Here is a 20,738-nt window from a genome sequence, read left to right on the forward strand (position 1 = left end):
AAGTAAATTAGTAAGGGTCAAGTAAAATTTTTTTTTAAAAAAAAGGGACAAAAATCCCTCATGAAAAAATTTATTGATAAAAAAGACTTTATAAATTGACCGGGGCTCCTCTGGTTCTGCTTGTACTAAGTGCTCATAAATCATATAAAAAAGACTCTATAAATTGACCGGGGCTCGGTTGGATCAGCTTGTAATAAGTACTTATAAATATTTTTACCTAACTCGAGACAAAATTTTGCCAATGCATTTTTGATCCAACCTAGCTTTTAAATTCTTCTCAACAATAAAATTTTTGATGGGGGGTTTCTTACCAATTTTTTCGTTTTTTATTTGTTAATGGCATAGTCAGAATGAATTCATTAATTATTTTTAAATTTTTTATTAGAATGTTTTACAAATTAAAACACAATCCTTAAAAAGCATGCTTTATAAATCATAAAGGGAGCATTAAGAAAACAAGGAGCTTGAGGATTTGCCTGAAGCAATTTAATTATTGGATGTAAATTGAAAGACGGAGGGCTGGGAAATTGACAAAGGAGGAAGAAAGGGGGAAAATGGAAATGGAGGGAGCTAAGGAACATGCAAGTAGCATTATACGCACAGATGCTGTTCATAAAATGGCATAGTAGTAAATACTCACTGGCTATTCACTACACAACCACCAGCAGAATCTTAGCTGGATGTCTTCTCTCTCTCTCTTACATCTTTTTCTCCCTCTGATTCAACCTTTTCACAGACTCTCTCTCTATCTCTTTCTTCTGTTCTCCCTGTGAGGCTGTGACTCTCTCTCCCTCACTTGCTCCTCCTTCATCACTGTGTCTGTGTGTGGGCGTCTCTCTCTCTTTCCATAGCAGAAGTCCCCACGCCAATCTTCAACCCATTACTGTGTCTTCCTTTCTCTCCTCTCTCCTCCCCTTCTCCCCCCTTCTTCTTCATTCCCAGAAAGAGAGAGACACGCATACACATCACAATGCGTCCCTTCTTCCCCATCTTCTTCTTCGTCTTTCTCATTTTGACCTGCCTGCCTCAGATTTTCTGTTCAAAAACCGTTCTTTCTTCAGGACGCAGGATCCTTCACGAGCCATTTCAGCCATTGGGTTCTGTTCCTCCTGCTCCGCCTCCTAGCCCTCCTCCTTCCCCTCCTGCATCGCCCAACGCTAAATATCCCTTTTCCACGACTACCCCTAATCAATCTGCGTTTTTTCCTACCTACCCTTCACCTCCTCCTCCTCCTTCTCCTGCTTCTTTTGCTTCCTTCCCTGCCAATATCTCCTCTCTTATACTCCCTCACGCATCCAAATCCAAATCCTCTTCCGGAAAACTGCTCGGAGTTGCCATCGGTGCTGTGGTCTGTGCTATTGTTGTCGCTGGCATTTCTGCTTTTGTGTACTGTCGGCGGAGGAGGAAGCGGTACGCTGCCGATGAGAAGACTCTCAGATCCGATAGTAGTCTCCGTCTGTTTCCGCCCAATGCTGAATCTGGTAATGGAGGTCGAAAGGTGAGGCACACTTCTTCAACTAGCTCTGAGTTTCTTTACCTTGGGACCATTGTTAATTCGAGGGCCGTTGAGGATCGTTCTGGTTCGCACGCAAACGATGCTGGTCGGGGTGGGCGTAGTGCAGGCGGCGGTGGAGGAAGTGGCGGTGGTGCTGCTGCTGTGGACCCTCGGAAAATGGACTCGCCGGAGCTTCGTCCACTTCCTCCGCTTGTGCGGCAAGGTTTGAGGCAACAATATGGAGCGGCGCGGGACGATGTGGGTTCTAATACGGCGGATGATGAGGAAGAGGAATTCTACTCGCCCAAAGGATCTCTGGGTGGTCACGAGAGTTCGAATGGCACGGGATCAGGTTCTCGCAGAGTGTATGCGGCGATTGCGAGTGAGAATTTTGTTGGTCGAAGCAGTGAATCGAGTTCTAGCTCGTATTCTTCTTCCACTTCGGGCTCACCGGATCGGTCACACTCGATTAGCCTATCACCGCCGGCAAGCTTGAGCCCCAAAAGATCGCAGCCAAAATCGCCGGAAACTACAGTGGTGGACAGCTCTCCTCTACTGCCATCATCCCCACCGCTACCACGGCCACCACCGCCTGCTCATTCCCGGACTGAAGCGCGCTTGGGCGAGGGATCTTTACGCTCACCGTCAGATAGAAGCCAATTTTCTTTATCTCCGGTTCACAATCAGCATGTTCAATCTTCTTCAATGTCTTCATTATCTTCAACACCAGAGAGGGCTTCTGGTCGAGATGGTAAGTCTCCTTTACTGTCTCCACTCTCGTTATCGCCAAATAGAGCTGCAGGGAAGAACCCAGATGGGGGAGCGAGAGTATCGGGCGTCGCATTTGAAAATGTGCATTCTTCTTCCTCCTCATCTCCTATTTCTTTGTCGCCTGAGAGATGTGTTGAGAAAAAATCAGATGCACCAGAGAAACAAGATGAGAAATTTTCTTATTCGTTGTCAGGATTTCCTGCTGGGAAAATTTCTTGCGCATCACCAAGATTATCCACTACCTCACCTGAAAGGAATGTGGAGAAAATTTCAATGGCATCTCCGCAGAGAAATTCTGAGAAAATTTCCCTTGAGTCTCCAAGATTATCCACGGCATCGTGCGAGGGAGGTGCGGAGGCAGTATCAAGCGCACCATCAAGGTTATCCAATGCATCACCGGGGAGAAATGCGGAGAAAATCTTATGTGTGTCACCTAGATTATCCAATGCTTCGAATCAAAGTGAGAAGTCTCTGTCGTCTTCTTCAGCTTTCTCTCTGCCATCATCACCTGAGAAAGTGGTTGAGCATGGTTTGGATCACTCTCCAAGTCTTTCAAATGTTTCAGATCGTTATAGGCAATCTCCGATGCCAACCCTGCTTTCATCGCCAGAAAGAGAATCGTACAACACTTCGGATCGTTCTGCTACAGTTGAAAATGCTGTGGATCAAACAAGAGTTTCTCCAGCTCCTGCTCCTCCTCCGCCTCTTCAACCACAGCGAAAACACTGGGAGATTCCTATCCTCTCAACAATTTTTCGTCAACCAGCAAGAGTAGATAAAGTTTTGGATCAAAATGCGGAATCTCCTGCTCCTCCTCCACCACCACAGCGGAAACACTGGGAGATTCCACTTTTCTCAACAGCCATTGGTCAGCCTAGAGTTTCTCCCCCTCCCCCTCCACCACCACCGCCTCCTCCTCCACCTCCACCACCCCACCAAAGAACACGAAAGCAATGGGAAATTCCGTCTCCTTCAACTCCCACTGATCAGTCAGTTTCTAGGCCGGCAGCTTTAGTACAACCTTCAAGGCCTTTTGTGTTGCCAAATCCAACAACAGATGTGTCTCCGGTTGAGTTGCCTCCAAATTCTCAACAAAAGAATTTGGGGACAAATGAGGATACTCCAAAACCAAAGTTGAAGCCGTTGCATTGGGATAAAGTGAGAGCTAGCTCTGATCGTGAAATGGTCTGGGATCAGTTGAGGTCAAGCTCTTTTAAGTAAGATACTCAACATTGACTATGTTCTTTGATTCTTTTGTTTTAGCTTTCTGTCTTTCCTTGGATTGAGTGCATTGAATTGGTTTGCTGCAGATTAAACGAGGAAATGATTGAGACATTGTTTGTTGTGAATACACCACATCCAAAACCAAAGGATACTACACCGCGTTCAGTTCTTCCTACACCAAAACAGGAGGACAGAGTACTTGATCCTAAAAAGTCGCAAAATATTGCAATTTTACTGAGGGCACTTAACGTGACTGTTGAAGAAGTCTGTGAAGCATTATTAGAAGGTATTTTCCATATAATGTATTAAGCTTAATTTGTGACGTTGATTCCTGTATTTCATTCCTGGCACTTGCAGATAATGCATTTTAGTCTTTGGCCCTCTGCAAAGTGCTGCCATATGCCAATTTAGTATTTCTTTGGCTTTTTGGTTTCTAAAATGGGTTTCAAGGCTTATCAACTTGTAGGGACGTTTCTTTTTGTGTTGTTACCCCTTGTTGCCAGACGGATCTTGCCATTATTTTTATTATAATTTTTGTGTGTGTGGCAAGTAACATAAATGTATCCTAAGGGGGTGGGGAATTTGGGAAGATAATGGTAATGTAGGCATTTACTTGACAATCATGTGGGTTATGCTCATTAATTCCCCTCTCCCCTTCTCTTGTTGGTTACAGTTTAATTCAGTTATAGTGTTTTAACTTTTAGTGATAGCTTGGGGAGGGGGTTTGTGTGTCATGTTTCAAATTTTGTATGCTAAATTTTTTAATTAGGCTATGGTGGCATTTTTCTCTAATGGTTGCATAAGGATGTTCGATTGTATCTGAATAGAATCTGAACATGCAACCACAAAAATCTACCTTTCTGCAGGTAGTGCTGATACACTGGGTACAGAACTACTCGAAAGCTTGTTAAAGATGGCACCAAGCAAGGAGGAAGAACGTAAACTGAAGGAACATAAAGAGGACTCACCAATCAAGCTTGGTCCTGCTGAGAAATTCTTGAAGGCTGTGCTTGGTGTACCATTTGCGTTTAAAAGGGTGGAAGCCATGCTTTACATAGCTAATTTTGAGTCTGAAGTGGAGTATCTCAGGAAGTCGTTTGAAACTCTAGAGGTAATTGTTCTCTCCCACTTTTCCTTTTCAATGTGCTGTGTCCCTCTTCTTTGCATCACATCTTTTGGTGTCAAAGTGAAATTGTAGACTTAGTCAGCCTTCTTAAAAGCTTAATATATTCTTACAGGTTAGATTGTCATTCAACATGAAATGTGGTTAGAATATTATCTCACACTTAATATGAGGTTATGTTTCCTTGGTCACCAGAAAAAAAAAAGGTTGCAGTAAGTGCAGTGAATAATAGATTGTTCTTTGATAGAGACAAGATCTAAACATGCCCTGCAACCTTGTGTGCATCTTTCACCTTTTTTAAACCCTCAAAGTTAGTGGAATCAAAATGTAATTTTATTGATGGAAAATTAGTCTTTATCTTTACTCCTTATTTATAAAAAAAAATTAGAAAGGATTCAAGGCCTTGACAACGACATAATGGACATTGTAAAATTATAAGAAGTGGAATTCCTTTCACAAGCAGAGACATGTGTGCCTGTGTGCACGCACATATAAAATGCGCCATGAGATTCTAGCTTGACGCCTCCCTAGCTTCTTGCCTGTACTTTACATATGTTGCTGCTTATCCGTGTATTCCCAAAATAGGCCACTCAGATTTCAATAATCATAGTCTCCTTTTACCCCACATGATTCCCTCATGTAAGACAACAGAAGAAATTTAGTTTTCCTCTGACATCCAATTGCAGGTTGCCTGTGAGGAGCTACGCAACAGTAGAATGTTCTTGAAGCTTCTAGAGGCTGTGCTCAAAACTGGGAACCGCATGAATGTAGGGACAAACCGCGGTGATGCACGTGCCTTCAAGCTCGATACACTTCTCAAGCTTGTTGATGTTAAAGGTGCCGATGGGAAGACAACCCTACTGCACTTCGTTGTACAGGAAATTATAAGAACTGAAGGTGCTCGTCTCTCAAGTACTTCCCAAACTCCAAACTCCTCTTCAAGTGAAGATGCCAAGTGCAGGAGGCTTGGTCTACAAGTTGTTTCCAGTCTGAGCTCAGAGCTAGCAAACGTAAAGAAGGCTGCTGCAATGGATTCTGAGGTTCTCAATGGCGATGTCTCCAAACTTTCTAAAGGAATTTCTTACATAACAGAGGTGGTGAGACTAAACGAGGCAACACGGCAAGATGAAAGTGGTAAAAAATTTACAGAATCAATGAACAAATTCATGAGGATGGCCGAGGTGGAGATCCTGAGGATTCAAGCCCATGAAAGTGTTGCTCTTTCTTTAGTGAAGGAGATTACTGAGTATTTCCATGGTAACTTAGCAAAGGAAGAAGCTCATCCATTCAGAATCTTCATGGTGGTGAGAGACTTCTTATCGGTTCTCGACCGAGTCTGCAAAGAAGTTGGTTTAATAAACGAGAGGACCATGGTTAGTTCTGCCCATAGATTCCCAGTCCCAGTAAACCCCATGCTTCCACAACCCCTAAACCCTATGCTTCCACAACCCCTACCTGGATTATTTGGAAAGAGACAATACAGCTCTTCGGATGATGATAGTCCCTCTCCATAGCCTCCAAGGCTTTTGTCTCTGTGATTCATGGCTGCATCTTTTGTAGAAACAACCTGGTACCAGGTGTTTTTGACTGGTGGGAGCACGTATGGTCTGCTCAAAATGATGTAACCATTTTGGGTTCTCTCCGTTTAAAAATTGTAAAAATCCATGTAAAAGATTTGAGTTATATGTGATATATATAGATTATATGTAGACTAGAAGCTGTTCTTTTTTTCCTGAAGAATAAGTTTGCCATACTATATGAATAGGAGGTGCATTGTAAGGTTTTTATAACCATATGTATAAAGCTATTCAATTAGAGGGACATCCATTGGACTTATCAATTATTTCGTGTTTGGGAAGCCTGTGAATACAAAGTGAAGGAGATGAGCATGTGAGACCATCTCATGGATGGCCAGTTTAGGAAGGGAAACAGGATGATGAAGTATGCTTGATCGTTTCTTCAGCCAGCAGACGGATCTGTATTTCTTGTGGTAAAAATGGACCTGTACATTTTATGCGAGTAGTTTTATGCATATATTTTCATTCAATTATATTTTCATTTTGAATGGAATAGGAGAGAGAAAAAAAAGTTATTAACATTAAATAAATGATATTTTGCTTTAAAATTTAGAAAATAAATTTTGAAAGTTTAATTCACGGGAAATGATTTATATTTTCAGGGTTTCTATTACTGTTCTTGGAGGAATTAAAAAATGGGATTTGCAACTAATTTGTCTCCTAAAGTAAGAGTGAGTTATGTGACCGGTTTGGATGTTAAAATCATTTTAAGGGTTATAGACAAATGAAGTATCCCCTTGACCCAATTTGTGTGTGTTCGAATTCACCTGGTTACCATATGAAACCCGTAATGTTACGTTTAAAAAAGTTTTAAAGGAGGATTTTAGCGTCGGTTGGATTACAAATAATAAATTATCTCATTATCCGTTAGTTCTGCTTGACAAATATTGAGACTAGACTTGCCCCATTTAGCTCTAATTTTAAATTTGTCTGCCTAGAAATTGTGTTCAAAATTGATGGCTCTTGCAGATAGAAGAGGAAAACGAGACATATCCAAGTATAAACAAAAATAGAAAAATAATTATTAATTATTAATACTCCGAAGCATTCACTAATTACACAGCTTACTATGTTTAAAATTTAAAATAAAATAAAGAAAAGGGGAAGAAGATGTCATCGATTGACAGGCTCGATAGATGTTACACATATGTTCCTAGTGACTATTAAGTAATTTTTATTTTTCTTTACGGAAACTCCTTTTTTTTTTCCCCAAAAAAAAAATCATTTCATCTTTATAAAAAGAAATTTTTATAAATATGTCTATTGACAATATAAATGTCTATTTGTAAGTAGATTTATTTCATTCATAAAGTTGAACAAAACAGTTGATAACTAAGGGAGTGACAGCTCAAAAGTAAAATTAGGATATTTGCAGCACGGATACACCTATTAACAATATAGATAGTTAGATACATCCATTTGCAAGTGGATTAATTTGTTCTGCATTTACATAGTTGTCAGCCAATTTCAGTGTAGTACTTCATCTATCATTTTGCTTTCTAAGGTCTTCACATATTCGCTTCCCACATAGAAGATGCAAAATAATTGCTTTCTACTACCGCTAGCCATATATAATATGTTATCGCACATCATTCAAGTATTAACTTCAATCAATTCTCAATAATTAAACACAGTATGCGAATTTACAACAAAAATATGAGTTTTCACAACACCAAATCATCATTTTTCTAGAGAAGTGGAATTTGTAAATTTATAATATAATTCATGATAGGAAATGAAAGGTTTATTTTCAACACTCAACGGTGTGAATCTAAAATCACCCCACAGTATAATTTTATCTCAAATCTGAGTAATAAAAAAATTTCTTGCTGATTTAGAGCTCCATGATAGCCCAAGCCAAACCCATAAAATCTACAATAGAAGAAATGGAGAAGGATTTACAGTATTATATCCAGAAATTTTTGAATGGAAAGGCAGTGAAGGAGGTCACTTATAGAGAGAGAGAGGGAGGGAGACTATGACGATAATGAAGGCTCTTGTTACCAAAACAGCACCGATGGTGAAGGTACTCCATACTAGAATAGTAGTGACAGTGAAAGCTCTCTTTACCGAAATGATGGCGGCGGTGAATGATCTCTCTAAACCCAATAATAGATTTTTCAGAGAGTGAGAGAGAGAAGAGTTGGAGCTATCGAATGTTTTCAGAGAGAGGGGGAAGAGCTTCAGTGTCACGGAGTTTAGGGGGATAAAAATGTCTTTTTCTTTTCTAAATTAATTTCAGTTTGCTCATTTGGTCTTGCAGTGATTAGGGGTGTTCATGAAGCCGAGTTGCATGCTATACCCGTCCAAACCCGCAAAAAAAACCCAGCCTGTCCTAAAAAAAAAATGGCCCAAAAGAACTATTGGGTATATTCAGGTTGGGCAAATTGTTGGGCAGGCATCGAGCACGGTATGTTGCCTTGCCCATTTGGCCCTACCCGCCAAAATATATATAATTTTATTTATATATATTTTATTTGCCCGATATTTATTTTCTAATCAAACGTACTGTTGCATTAATATTTAGTGTTTATTATACTTATTTATTTTTGAATGATTTTGAGAGTTAGAAACTAGAAAAACAATTAAGTTTAATAAAATATACAAACAACATTTTTTTGTCATAGTCCACTCCTCCTAGCTACTATAAAAAGTAGTTTCATAGTATACTAATTAGTAATAATAAAATTAAGGCCAAGTTGTCATTTTAATATAAAGTTACATTAGATTATTAAGAGGGACATAAATAATTAGTTAATTAATATAGTATATTGACTTATTGGGCATGAAAGCCTGTCCTGCCCAGCCGGTATTTGCCCAATCTGAACTTAATAGGGCTTTTCATGGGTAGGGCCGGGCAACGGGCGGTATTTTCCAGCCTGTTTATTCTTCAGGCTGGGTATCGGACAAGGGTCCTGTCCTATCCAGCCCTGTCTATGTGCAGCCCTAGCAGTAATATTTCAAAATGTTTTGGGGACTATTTGAAATAAATTGTCTACTGCTATCCTTAACTGAAATTTTTCCTTTTTCTTTTTTCCTTTCTTATTTTGATTAGGCCGCTCCTGTTGATCTACAACCCTTCTCTTCAAGCCACTTTGATAACCCTCCCTCACCTCCTTTCCTTTCATCTATCTCGCCAATATTGTCGAAACCCCAGTCTCTTGCCATCTCCAGCCTACGCTTGTAAAATCCAATCCTTTTTGTAAAACGAATCCCCAGGCAAACCGGGACTCCCAGATTTCCACTCACAGGCAGGTTTATTGCAGTGTTCGTCTCTTACCTTGGGATCTTTACATTTCAGGCCGTCCATCCCTTGCTCATACGCATTCCATGTCTAGTCTCCAACTCCTCATATCAACTCCTTCTGCATCCCTCTTACCCTTCTTTGTTCTGTGAGGTTAGATTCTGTTTTAAAAAAAAATTGATGTGTTCTGCTGATAAAACTCATCCTTACTGCTTTTGCCTGATCACAAAAACGTAACACATGAATTCTTGTCTCCAACTTCCCACTTATAATTCATCCCTCTAGGCCCGCATTGTTCATTCCTCAAAGCACTCCTATTTAAACGGTCTTGCCCTATTAGCCACATAAAATGCCTGATTCGTTCTGAACCCTGCCACTTCCAAATCGTCCCCCATAAATCACTATTCTGCCATAATTTTACCCCTCTTGTGGCCCTATATCCACTTCTGACGGTGTATTGCCCATCCTGCCAACCCTCCAAAGCAATCTATCAGTCGTTGAGCATGACTTTTTTTTTTTTTAACGGAAAAAAAATACAGAGATCATATTTAAAAAAAAAAAAAAACTAAAGAGACAGAGAACAATCATTTTTCTTTCAGAGAGCCCCCGTGAAGTAGGGAGTGGAAGTGAAATTTTCATTTATTCATGAGGTACTTCAGTTCAATACAAAATTGACTGTAACAATTGATTCCAGTCAATAATCCCTTGCTAATCCGATTTTATGATAAGAAAAATGTAAACCCGAATGCCTAATGATATCCATAAATCGAAGTACAACGTTGAGAAGTGTGGCTTTAAAAGCAATGATTGACTAACTACAATTTCCTTATGAAGTCATCAACGTGGCGCTGCCAATGATGGGCACGAACGTGTAAGCTAGGTACGTCTTTCTCCTCCATAATGAAGGTGCAAATATCATCTTTGATTAATCCTCTTTCGCGTACAAAGTCACTCCAGAACTGGTTAAAGTATATCATCTTCTGGTTTTCGGAACGCTCTTCGTTCGACGAGATTTCAAACTCTGTTTCACGTGCTTCAGCCCCATCCACATCTGAATAAATCAACCGGATCATAGGCTGATCTGGGATTTGATTTGGCCACATGTGTTTGCAGAATGATTTGGCAATTGGCTGCTGAGAGGCAAAAAACAAACTTGTAATATATAAAATATTGGAGATGAATATTATTTATATATTCTGGAATGAGATGAGTACATCTATATATATAAGAAAAAGGAATAATAAATCCTAATAATAAATCAAGAGATGAATACAAATCAAATAAATCAAATTATATCAACAAAATATTAACAAGATATCTTAACATCCCCCCACAAGCTCAAGATGGTTTGAGAGAAAGTAGCTTGAGTTTGTTCACTAAAAACTAGAAGCGACCAGGATTAAAAGATTTGGTAAACAAATCGGCCGGTTGGTGCTTCACGCAAATGGGAACAAGTCTGATGGTACCTCGAATAATATATTGCCGAGTGAAATGACAGTCAATCTCAATATATTTTGTGCATTCATGAAACACATCATTGTGAGCAATTTTAATAGCTGCTTGACCATCACAATATATATTAGTGGAGGATGTCTAGGAGGCTCTCAAATCATCAAGCAGCCAACAAAGCCAAAGAACCTCAGCAGTAGTATCTGCTACTGCGTGGTATTCTGACTCAGCACTAGATCAAGAGGATAGAGTTTGTTTCTTACTTCTCCAAGAGATAAGAGAGTCTCCAAGAAATATATAAAACCCAGTAGTAGATCGACGATCGGCATGGTCACCTCCCCAATCAACGTTAGAGTAGGCTCGTAAAATGAGAGAAGACCTAGCAGAGAAATGAAGGCCATGATACAAGGTTCCCTTAACATATCGAAGAATCCAGAGAATGGCTGCATAATGAGTGGTTCGGGGCTCAGACATGAACTGATTAACAATGTGAACTGCATAGGCAATGTTTGGATGAGTCACAGTAAGATAGATGAGTCCTCCAACCAATTGCAGGTAGCGTGTTGGGTTCTCCAACACAGTCCCATCAATAGGAACAAAATGAGCATTAGACTCAATGGGAGTGTTTTCAACAGCTTTATCAGTGAGTAAGGCCCTAGATATCAAATCATAGGCATACTTGACCTATGAAAGAGAGATACCACTCTCCCCATAATGTACCTCAGGATGAAGAAAATAATTCAGTCTTCCAAGATCTTTCATCTCAAATTGTCCTCCTAAGTAAATTTTAAGCTCATGAATTCCTACCAGATCACTACCTGTGATAATCATATCATCAACATATAAGAGAAGTAGAACAATACCTCGGTTACTACTTTGAACAAATAAGGCAGAGTCATGAGGGCTACAAGTGAAGCCAAGATGGCTTATTGTACTATTAAACTTAGCAAACGAAGCTCGAGGGGCCTGCTTAAGTCCATAAAGGGCTCGACGAAGACGACAAACTTTATCTCGTGGATGAGGATACTGAGGAGGGGGCTTTATATAAACTTCTTCCTCCAAATCACCATTGAAGAAGGCATTCCTGACATCCATCTGATGGAGAGTCTAGTGCTTAACCGCAGCAATATCCAGAAGGTTACGAACAGAAGTAATCTGAGCAACAGGAGCAAAAGTCTCCTCATAGTCTATACCATACTCCTGAGTGAATCCCTGGGCCACTAAACGTGCTTTTGCTACTTGAGAGAGCCATTTGAACGAGTTTTATTCTTGTACACTCATCTGTACCCAACTAGAGTCTTACCAAGAGAAAGATCAACAAGATCCCAAGTATGCATTTTCTCAAATGCCTGCAATTCTTCATTCATAGCTTGTTACCCAATAGGATCACAAGAGGCTTCTTTATAGGGTTGGGGTTCCTAAAACTGGAGGATGGTGGAAAGACAGTGGTAATCATTAAGGTAGGAAGGGGGTGTCTTACACGTGTGGGTCGGGTGATGTCAGGTGATAGGGCTCCGTAGACATGAGTTGTGTAGGAGGATCAGAGACAGTAGGCTCATCTGGAGTGGGTGTTGCATCGAGCGTGTGAATGAGCTCAGTCGGTGAGTCTGGACTTGAGTTACTAGAACAAAGATCAACAAAAGTATCTAAATTATTAGGAAAAAATCAACAGAAGTACTTGTAAAAATAGAAGGTGAAGGAAGAGAAAGGGAGGAAAGGTCAATCAAAGATGAAAATTTTATATGTTCCCCAAAAAACAACATGATGGGAGACTCGAATGCGATGAGAGATGGGGTCCCAGCAGTGATAACTTATATTTTAGATCATAACCAAGAAAGCAACAAACACGAGCACGAGCTTGTAATTTGGTGGTCTCATAAGATGGAAGAAGAACAAAACAGATGCAAACAAAGACTTTTAGAAGACTATAGTTAGGAGGTGTACCATGAAGACGCTCAAAAAGAGAGATGTTACCAATAACTGGTGTAAGAACTCTATTAATAAGTAAATAGTAGTCAATACTGCTTCACCCCATAAACGTTCAAGACAGGAAGAGGAAATAAGTAAGGCTCTGACAGAATCAAGGATATGATGGTTTTTACATTTAGCCCTACCATTTTGTTGAGAGGTATAAGGACAACAGTACTGAGAGATGGTTCCCTTAGCATTAAAAAATTTAAGCAGTTTAGAATCCTGGTATTCTAAAGCATTATCGCGGTGAAAGACTTTAATAATTTTTAAGAACTGAGTTTGAATCATAGTAGCAAATTTAATATAAATATCAGGTAATTTGAATCTGTTTTTCATAAGATATATCCAAGTATAACGCAAATGATCATCAACAAAAATCACAGAGTATCGAGATCCTCCCATAGATGGAGTAGGCGTGGGACTCCAAATGTCTGAATGAACCAAATCAATAATGGAATCAACAATAAAGTCATTTTTATTAAATGATAAAGCAGGTTGTTTGGCAGTTTGACATGAAATGCAATGTAAAGACTCATTCTTGACTCGACCTAAGAGACCACTAGAAATTAAAGGACGAAGTTCATTTAAGGAAGGATGAGTAAGACGGTGATGCCATAAATTGAGGGACGAAGATGTAGTAGCAGCACACAATTTGGGAGAAGTGACTTCAGGGAGATGCAGTGAGTTGAGCTCAAACATACAGTCGACCTTATGCCTACTCCTGATGACCTGTCCTGTCCAAAAATTCATCACAACACAACCACTTTTGATAAATAAGACATTATAACCCATATCAACAAGTTGTCCAACAGAAAGAAGATTAAAGCTAATAGTAGGGATGGAGTAAGTCTCATAAATGGATGAGGAGGGCAGAGAAATAGTACCAATATGACTAACGGGCATTTGACAGCTGTTAGATGTATGTATAGGATGAGAGTAGTATTTTTGACATAGAAGAAAAAAAATTTCCTAACTAGTCATATGGTTCCAAGAAGCAGAGTCAAAGAACCATGAAGTACTTGAGGAGGTGGCTAAGGTAGCAGGTGGGTTGGAAGTATCAGGGACAAACCTGCAAAGTAAAGCCTCAAGATTTGCAGTAGAAGATTCCAAGGTAAAATCAGCAGCAGTAGTAGATAATGCAGGCTTGGAAAAGGAATTAGGCCTTATTGATCTTCCCTGATCAGACCTGAGAGGACGAGTAAGGCATCAATCAATAAGATGCCCTGTCTTTTTACAGTGGTCACAGAACATGGTAGGACAATTTGCGGCTATATATCCCTTCTTTTAACAGGTTCGGCACTCAATATAGGGACATTGATCAAAGGAGTGATCAAATTGAGGGCAACGATGACAAGATTTAGAGGATCTTCCAGTGGTAGCAAAAACCATTTCAGGAGTACATTGTAAAAGTCCAAATCGAGTTTCTTCGAAGCGAAGCCAAGGGAGAGCATCCTCAAGAGTCGGAAGTGGACTTTGGTAAAGTAAGGATGCTCAAACAGGCTCAAAATCATCCGTGAGAGACATCAATAATTGAATAAGACGAAGCTAATCGCGGTACTGAAAGAAAGCTTGTGCATCTTCCTCATTCTTGAAACTAGGTTCCGAGTAGGCTAATTGATCCCAGATAGACTCAATCTTAGCCAAAAACTAATATAGGGGCTGACCTTTTTCTTGCTTTAAGACACTGAGATTTTTATGCAATTGAAACTGATTGGACAAATCAGATTATGTATAGCGATTAGCAAGGTGATCCTATACCTCTTTTGCTGTTTCAAAGCGGCCAAATTATTGATTTATGCTAGCAATTAAGGTATTTTGAAACCATGTGATAATTTGATTATTTTTGCTATCCCACTCATCAAGTCAGTCATTGAATTTCAAATCAGTCTCATCAGCTTTGCGAACAAGAAAACGAATATCACTAGTAACATAATGTTATAGTTTATGCCCTTTTAAAAAACCACATATACTCTCAAACCATAGGCAGTAGTTGGAGCCATTCAACATAACAGAGATTGGATGGGCAACCTCAGACTTTTCCATGGTGAATACACACGGTAAAAGATGACGGTAGAAAGGATGTGGAGTGGCGCAAATCTAGAGGAAACCAAATGGGATAAAAGCACGTGCGTGATGACACGTCAAACAAAGGTAGGTGTCTAAAAGTTTATGACTCTGATACCATGTCAGAATAGAGAAAGAGAGAAAATATTGGAGATGAATATTATTTGTATATTCTGGAACGAGATGAGTACATCTATACATACAAAAAAAAGAATAATAAAACCTAATAATAAATCAAGAGATGAATACAAATCAAATAAATCAAATCATATCAACAAAATATTAACAGAATATTTTAATAATGGAAATGCTTGTAAAACTTGCTTTTTTCCTTTTTGGGTTTCTTTCCTCAGTCGCCTTTCTTCCCGCTACCTTTCTTACTGTCGCCTTTCTTCCTGCCGTCGTTTTCTTTCTTCCTCCTACTTGTGGGCTGCAACTTAACAAAAAAAGCAAAGAAAATATATTAGATACCAAATAAGAATCTCAATAATGAGATTGTCCAGGGTCAGAAGATTGTTACCTGATCTTTCAAGCAAGAAGACTGTACAGGGTTAGAAGATGTGCCCTATTCGATGTGTGTTAAAACGCAAATGCCCAAAGCAATGCCGATAACCAGAATATCATTTCTATGTTCGTTAGTTTCTTTCTTTGATGCAGGGAAAAAATACAATTGACTCTCCATAGCGATTGAAGAGATGGATAATGAGAGATTGTAAACAATGATGGAATTGTTTACAGAAGGATGAAGGTATAAGTAGTTATACTTATAACTACAGTATAACTAACCTGGAAAATTAATTTGCCAATCCCTATAATTGCATCCAATTTTAAATCAAGTCCTTATAGTTTTTTTTCTTTTTAATTCAATCCTTATTGTTTGTTATGTTATTAGCGCTAGTCCTTCTGTTTGTTAGGCTTGCATTGGCCGTTAGTTTCTATTGACTGGAGGTGATGTGGCATCTGGAAAAAATAAATAAATCTGAGAACGCAATCATCTTCCTCCTCTGTTGACTGGAGTATTGTTTTCAGAGAGAATAAGTAGCGTTTAGACACTAAAATTCTTATTTTTGTTTAAGTTAAGCAAGCTAAATCATAATGATTAAGCGAGAGGAAATAAAATTAAAATAAAGACAATGAATTAGTCTCTAAATAGTTAATCCAGAAAATTAATAATTACAAGTGTTTTTTCAGTCCACTTATATAACCCTTTTTTTAACCTTGTAACATTTCCTGCAACAATGAAAAACAAAAAACATTTGAGTAGTTTTTATAAAAAAATTGATTTTTATCCTACAATTGTCTAAAGAGAGGAAAATATAGCAAAGTTAATTAAACAGATATGAGATATTCATAAAATCAACCAAATATATTTCAAAATCTAAACAATTTAACTATAAAATATATACTTATCAGACAGCTTTATACGTGTGATATATCTATAAGTAGATATATCATAATGATATTTTGTTATATATTTAAGGGAGTTAAATATTTTTTTGTTATTATCATTATATTATACACATTAACAATGTATATTAAGATATAGATGAATTTTTATAAATTATACTATTTGAATTAATAAAATTAATTTATACAAAATAAAAGTTAAAAAAGAAGAGAAGAAGCCATCGGATAAGGATAAAATAGTAGATTAATTTTTACTTTTCATTAACCAAATCAAGGAATTATTTAGAAACCTCATCATCATCAACAAAACCAAACATTAACATCAAAACCTCTTCCATCCCCTTCCTAAGAAAACCAAACATAACCTCTTCTAGGTGAAGAAGGAGCAGACCATTTTTCTTCGTCGACGAAGAAACATTCCACCCTTGGTCAAGGTCACCGGCCGTTGGACGCTGTCCACCGTCAGCCCTGCGTGATTGTTCTGTTGCAAGTATTGAAAAATGTTGGAACCCTAGCTAGGCTTTGTCTACACTAGGAGCCGATATGTACAACGGAATAGGGTTACAGACCCCGAGGGGATCTGGTACGAATGGATATACGCAGAGCAACAAGTTCTTTGTGAAGGCCAAGATTATTAGGAAGTTTGCTAGGAAAAACAGCCGAGGATATGAGGCAAATACTAGGAAACCTAACAAAGAGATCCCTGAACATGACCGGAAACGTCAGATTCAGCTGAAGCTGGCGATCCTTGAAGATAAACTTAATGATCAAGGTTACACTGAAGCTGAGATTGCTCAGAAACTGGATGAGGCTGGGAAGAAATTGCAACGAAAGTGATGGAACTATGCCTGTTTGATCAATGGCAGAGAAACTTATTAGTGCAGATGTATCTCCCATCATCATGTGCATCATCGGAGAATCTTCTATGGGAGCTTCAAGCATGTTCTTTCATACCATGGATGAGCTATAACTAGCAGCGAAAAAGTGTTCCTGAGCCTTACTGACATATAGAGATATAGTTTTAGTTGATCCAATCAAGGAACAGTTGGAGCCTCGTGGGACATTAGTCATTTTTCTAGTGAAGTTTATGGTGAATCTTATGTTGAGAGCTTGTTTTCATGAACAATGAACCTGATGTTTGTCTTTCTAACAATTATTGAAAGTTCCTAGCATTATTAAGATTAAATATTTTCGTTTATATTTTGTTGTTGTCATGAGCTCATTTTCTGCCCTTTTAGCCTCTATTTTTTGGCTACTCAGTTATGACTTAAATATTTGTTGATAAATTATATGTGAGTATCTTAATTATATGTCAATAAAATCACATTACATGAATGAAGTATACAAAATATTGTCAATCCCTGTAAAAGTAACAGTTACCTATTATGCACTCAAATGATGGATTTTGTGCCATTAGGTTGAACTCAAAAAGGAAGGTCCACGTGTATTTAATGATATCCCCTCCAATAGTTCAATCCCTATTATAAGATACCTCAGACTATTTCACCAAAACTAAGGAAAAATGATTAAATCATTAAATTTGTTTGAAAATCAATTTAAAATTTCTTAATTTTGACCATATTTAAAAAGTTATGAACTCCATTTTGAGAAGCAAAAAAAGGAACTTTAAACTTGAGCGATCTCGAAAAAAATGTAATGAATACCTAATTAGTGACGGATAACAAGAATTACTCATATCATCTAAAAAGTACTCCTGCTAATTCTTATAATACTTAGTAAATTAAAAGAAATTAAATTACATAAATAAATTAATTATAACCCTTGAAATAATTAGGCATAACATTTCGGACCAAATCCAACCCTCCCTCTCACGTTGGGTAGAGGATGTGTTCCATGGTAGGGAAGCGGAGAAAAGTACTTGCGCTGCAAAATACTAGCATTATCAATGGACCGTGGTAAAATAAGCAGGGGAATTACACTTTTTCTCCTTAAGTTAAAACCTAATTATAGCTTTACCCCATTTTCTCTTCCTGCCAATTCTTGTTTAATTCACCAGCGTACAAATGATCCTTCTCAAGATCATTGCAAACTATCACTATCAGCATCCATGCGCTCTAATATTAAACGAGCTTCTTCTTCTGTAGCTGGTACTACCTTTAGAAGTTTCAAGCCATTTTTCATTGCCTTTGCCTCAGGACGTACTGTGAAAGTGAAATGGAAAGTATTTGATACCTGTATCGAACCAAAGAAAACAGGGAAGCAAGATGAATCAATCCACAATCTTTTTTATTGTCCAAAGTGTAGTTCAATAAAACTAACCTCACTAGATTGCAGCTCAGGTCTAGTAACATGAGCAACAACTTCAACATTATCAGTGGCTGATCTGGATCGTGAAGTTCGGTATAAAGAACACAGGACTTGAAACGCAAGAAATCCCCGACGTCAACCTGGTCAAATAAATCCTTGTCTTTACGATTACAAACAAATAGCTTGATTTTCACTCCCTTCTAATCATATAGAGATCAAGTAATCAGTCAAAACAACTTATAGCGTGAGTTGCATCAGTTCACATCTCATTCAAACAAATTGATAAAAGAATAGCAAAACATTGGCAGGTTCATTGTGTGAGACCGAGAAAGAAACCTTATAGGCTGGAACCAAAAAGCACAAAAGTTCTCACCAAAAAAAAAAAAAAAAAAGCACAAAAGTCTATCCCTTTTTTCTCTTCCTCTCTGACGATTTTCGAACGCAAACAATATGCCAACTCAATCATATATGTTCTTTTTAGCAGTGGTTATAGTTGAATCCGATTTTATCACAATATTTTCAAAGAATATTCCCTGTGCGCATGTGCTGTAAAATTATGCTATAGATGAGCTAATCAAGGGTATGGATTTAAGGATTTTCTAATAGTAGTCATTTTGACGAAGATATGATGAAAGTAGAAAACAAAGGACAGAATACTCACAGGCTTTAAGAAATCAACATGATCAACTTCAAGAAAGCATGGAACCAATCCAGCAAAAGCATATGCTGTTGAGAAAGCCAATTCAAATGCTCTATGCATTAAAAATCCTCCAAAGATTCGGCCATGGATGTTCCGCTGCTGAGGCTGGCAGATTAGAGAGTTCTCAAGGCGGGTATCCCTCAGAGAATGCTGTCACGATCAGCCAAGGCAGGCATGTCACAGAAAACTCTTCCCTCTGCCAACAGAGATTTGAGTCTATTTAGATTTCCATTCTCCAAATCCTTCCACTCCCCTCCTCTTTTCCTTTTCTTAAAATTATGTCTTGCCTCACGTTGTTCAAAAAGTAACTTCTCAGGTTCAGTTTCAGGCGAAAGTCGATTAACTGGAGCTGCCTTTCCAGTTTTTGAGTCCCGTGCAACAAATATGAAGTTGGCTGTGAGTGCTACAGAGTCTGAATCATTAGAGCCCTCTGCAACTATTTTAGACATGCGTCTTAGAAATCCAACTATAAAGCAAATAGACAGCTAAACAAGATTTAATTTGGTATATCATATTTATATGAGACAATATAAAAACTGATTAAAGCAGAAAAAAGAAAATAGGTCAGGTTCAATCACTGCCGGTCATCTGGCCAATTGAATTTAATTGCAACTAGTGCATTTGTTTGAACCAGATTGGTTCAATGGCCAGTTCATAGTTGAATCAGATGGGTTGGTATGGATAACATCATAACATATGAAGACCAAGTTACCGACAAAATCATGACGAAGCCAATGGGAAACTAGTCTGTTTGAAGTTTTGGCACTCTAAAATACTCAAATTTTTAGAACCATGTGATAGCACCTTCTTTGGACTGAGATACCACAAGCTGGACCTCAATTGAGGATCGGCCAACCATATGACAGAACCAACTATTTTGAGATCAATGTCAACACTAATTGGCTTCTTCAGGACAATCTTGTCTACAGAAGCAGTGACCAGTAGAAGAGGCCTTGTCGTGCTATCGTCATCAGAGCAGTGCTGTTTATACAGGAAAATATAAATTATAAATTAGTTCAGTAAAATTTGGAGGATGATTTTATTTTTGAAGCTATAAAGCCATTTAACACACTAAATCACTGCAAGCAGAGATGAAAAGGCCCAGAAAATCAATTCCCATGAAATGAAGACTGTTAACTGTTAAAAGATTACTTTATTATTTAATGATTTTCTATTGTTGTTTCTTAAAGTGAACTGTCAAAAGATTAACTTTAGTTTAGAATTTAGATTTAGATCGTAGTTTTTTTCTTTAAAAAAATTAAAAATTTTAAATACGCGCACAAAATGGAGATCAGGGTGCTATGCTTTGTTGTTACTGCAAGAGAACCTGATTTCCTACGAACAGTGATGCTCCAGAAAAGGAGGAATGATTGCAATACATGAAATTCGGCTCATACACACTACCATTTTTAATATCATTCTCATTCCATCTACCCAGATTCTCA

At 38.3% G+C, this 20,738-nt stretch overlaps 2 protein-coding genes across 3 annotated transcripts; one reads left to right on the forward strand and one right to left on the reverse strand.

The window, feature by feature from the left end:
- The first annotated feature begins 766 nt into the window (after positions 1–766).
- LOC114751392 (formin-like protein 1) lies at positions 767–6,663 on the forward strand. 2 transcript variants are annotated; one of them, XM_028940069.1, is made up of 5 exons: positions 767–1,161; positions 1,189–3,483; positions 3,577–3,776; positions 4,357–4,601; positions 5,300–6,663. In XM_028940069.1, exons 1-5 carry the CDS (start codon positions 971–973, stop codon positions 6,125–6,127), a joined length of 3,759 nt encoding a protein of 1,252 aa, XP_028795902.1. In that variant the 5' UTR covers positions 767–970; the 3' UTR covers positions 6,128–6,663. The 2 variants fall into 2 exon arrangements, with proteins under 2 accessions (XP_028795902.1, XP_028795901.1); XM_028940068.1 differs by having other exon boundaries at positions 767–3,483.
- An 11,541-nt stretch (positions 6,664–18,204) lies between these two features.
- On the reverse strand, positions 18,205–20,274 carry LOC114751389 (acyl-coenzyme A thioesterase 9, mitochondrial-like; the record flags this gene model as incomplete). The annotated part of the gene is given in 7 exon segments (XM_028940067.1): positions 18,205–18,518; positions 18,606–18,658; positions 18,661–18,733; positions 19,255–19,439; positions 19,442–19,729; positions 20,098–20,148; positions 20,151–20,274. Coding segments are annotated over 7 exon segments (927 nt in total), but the record flags the coding sequence as incomplete, so codon positions are not given.
- Positions 20,275–20,738: the final 464 nt, after the last annotated feature.

The sequence above is a fragment of the Neltuma alba genome, unplaced genomic scaffold (genome assembly GCF_004799145.2).
Source record: "Neltuma alba isolate B1F8T4 unplaced genomic scaffold, ASM479914v2 tig00006895_pilon, whole genome shotgun sequence".
In the NCBI taxonomy this organism is placed as follows: Eukaryota; Viridiplantae; Streptophyta; class Magnoliopsida; order Fabales; family Fabaceae; genus Neltuma; species Neltuma alba.

Coding starts and splice junctions, on each gene's coding strand:
- LOC114751392 (XM_028940068.1), top strand. CDS start 971: ATGCGTCCCTTCTTCCCCATCTTCTTCTTCGTCTTTCTCATTTTGACC. Junction 3,777..4,356: donor CTGTGAAGCATTATTAGAAG/GTATTTTCCATA, acceptor ACCTTTCTGCAG/GTAGTGCTGATACACTGGGT. Junction 4,602..5,299: donor AGTCGTTTGAAACTCTAGAG/GTAATTGTTCTC, acceptor ATCCAATTGCAG/GTTGCCTGTGAGGAGCTACG.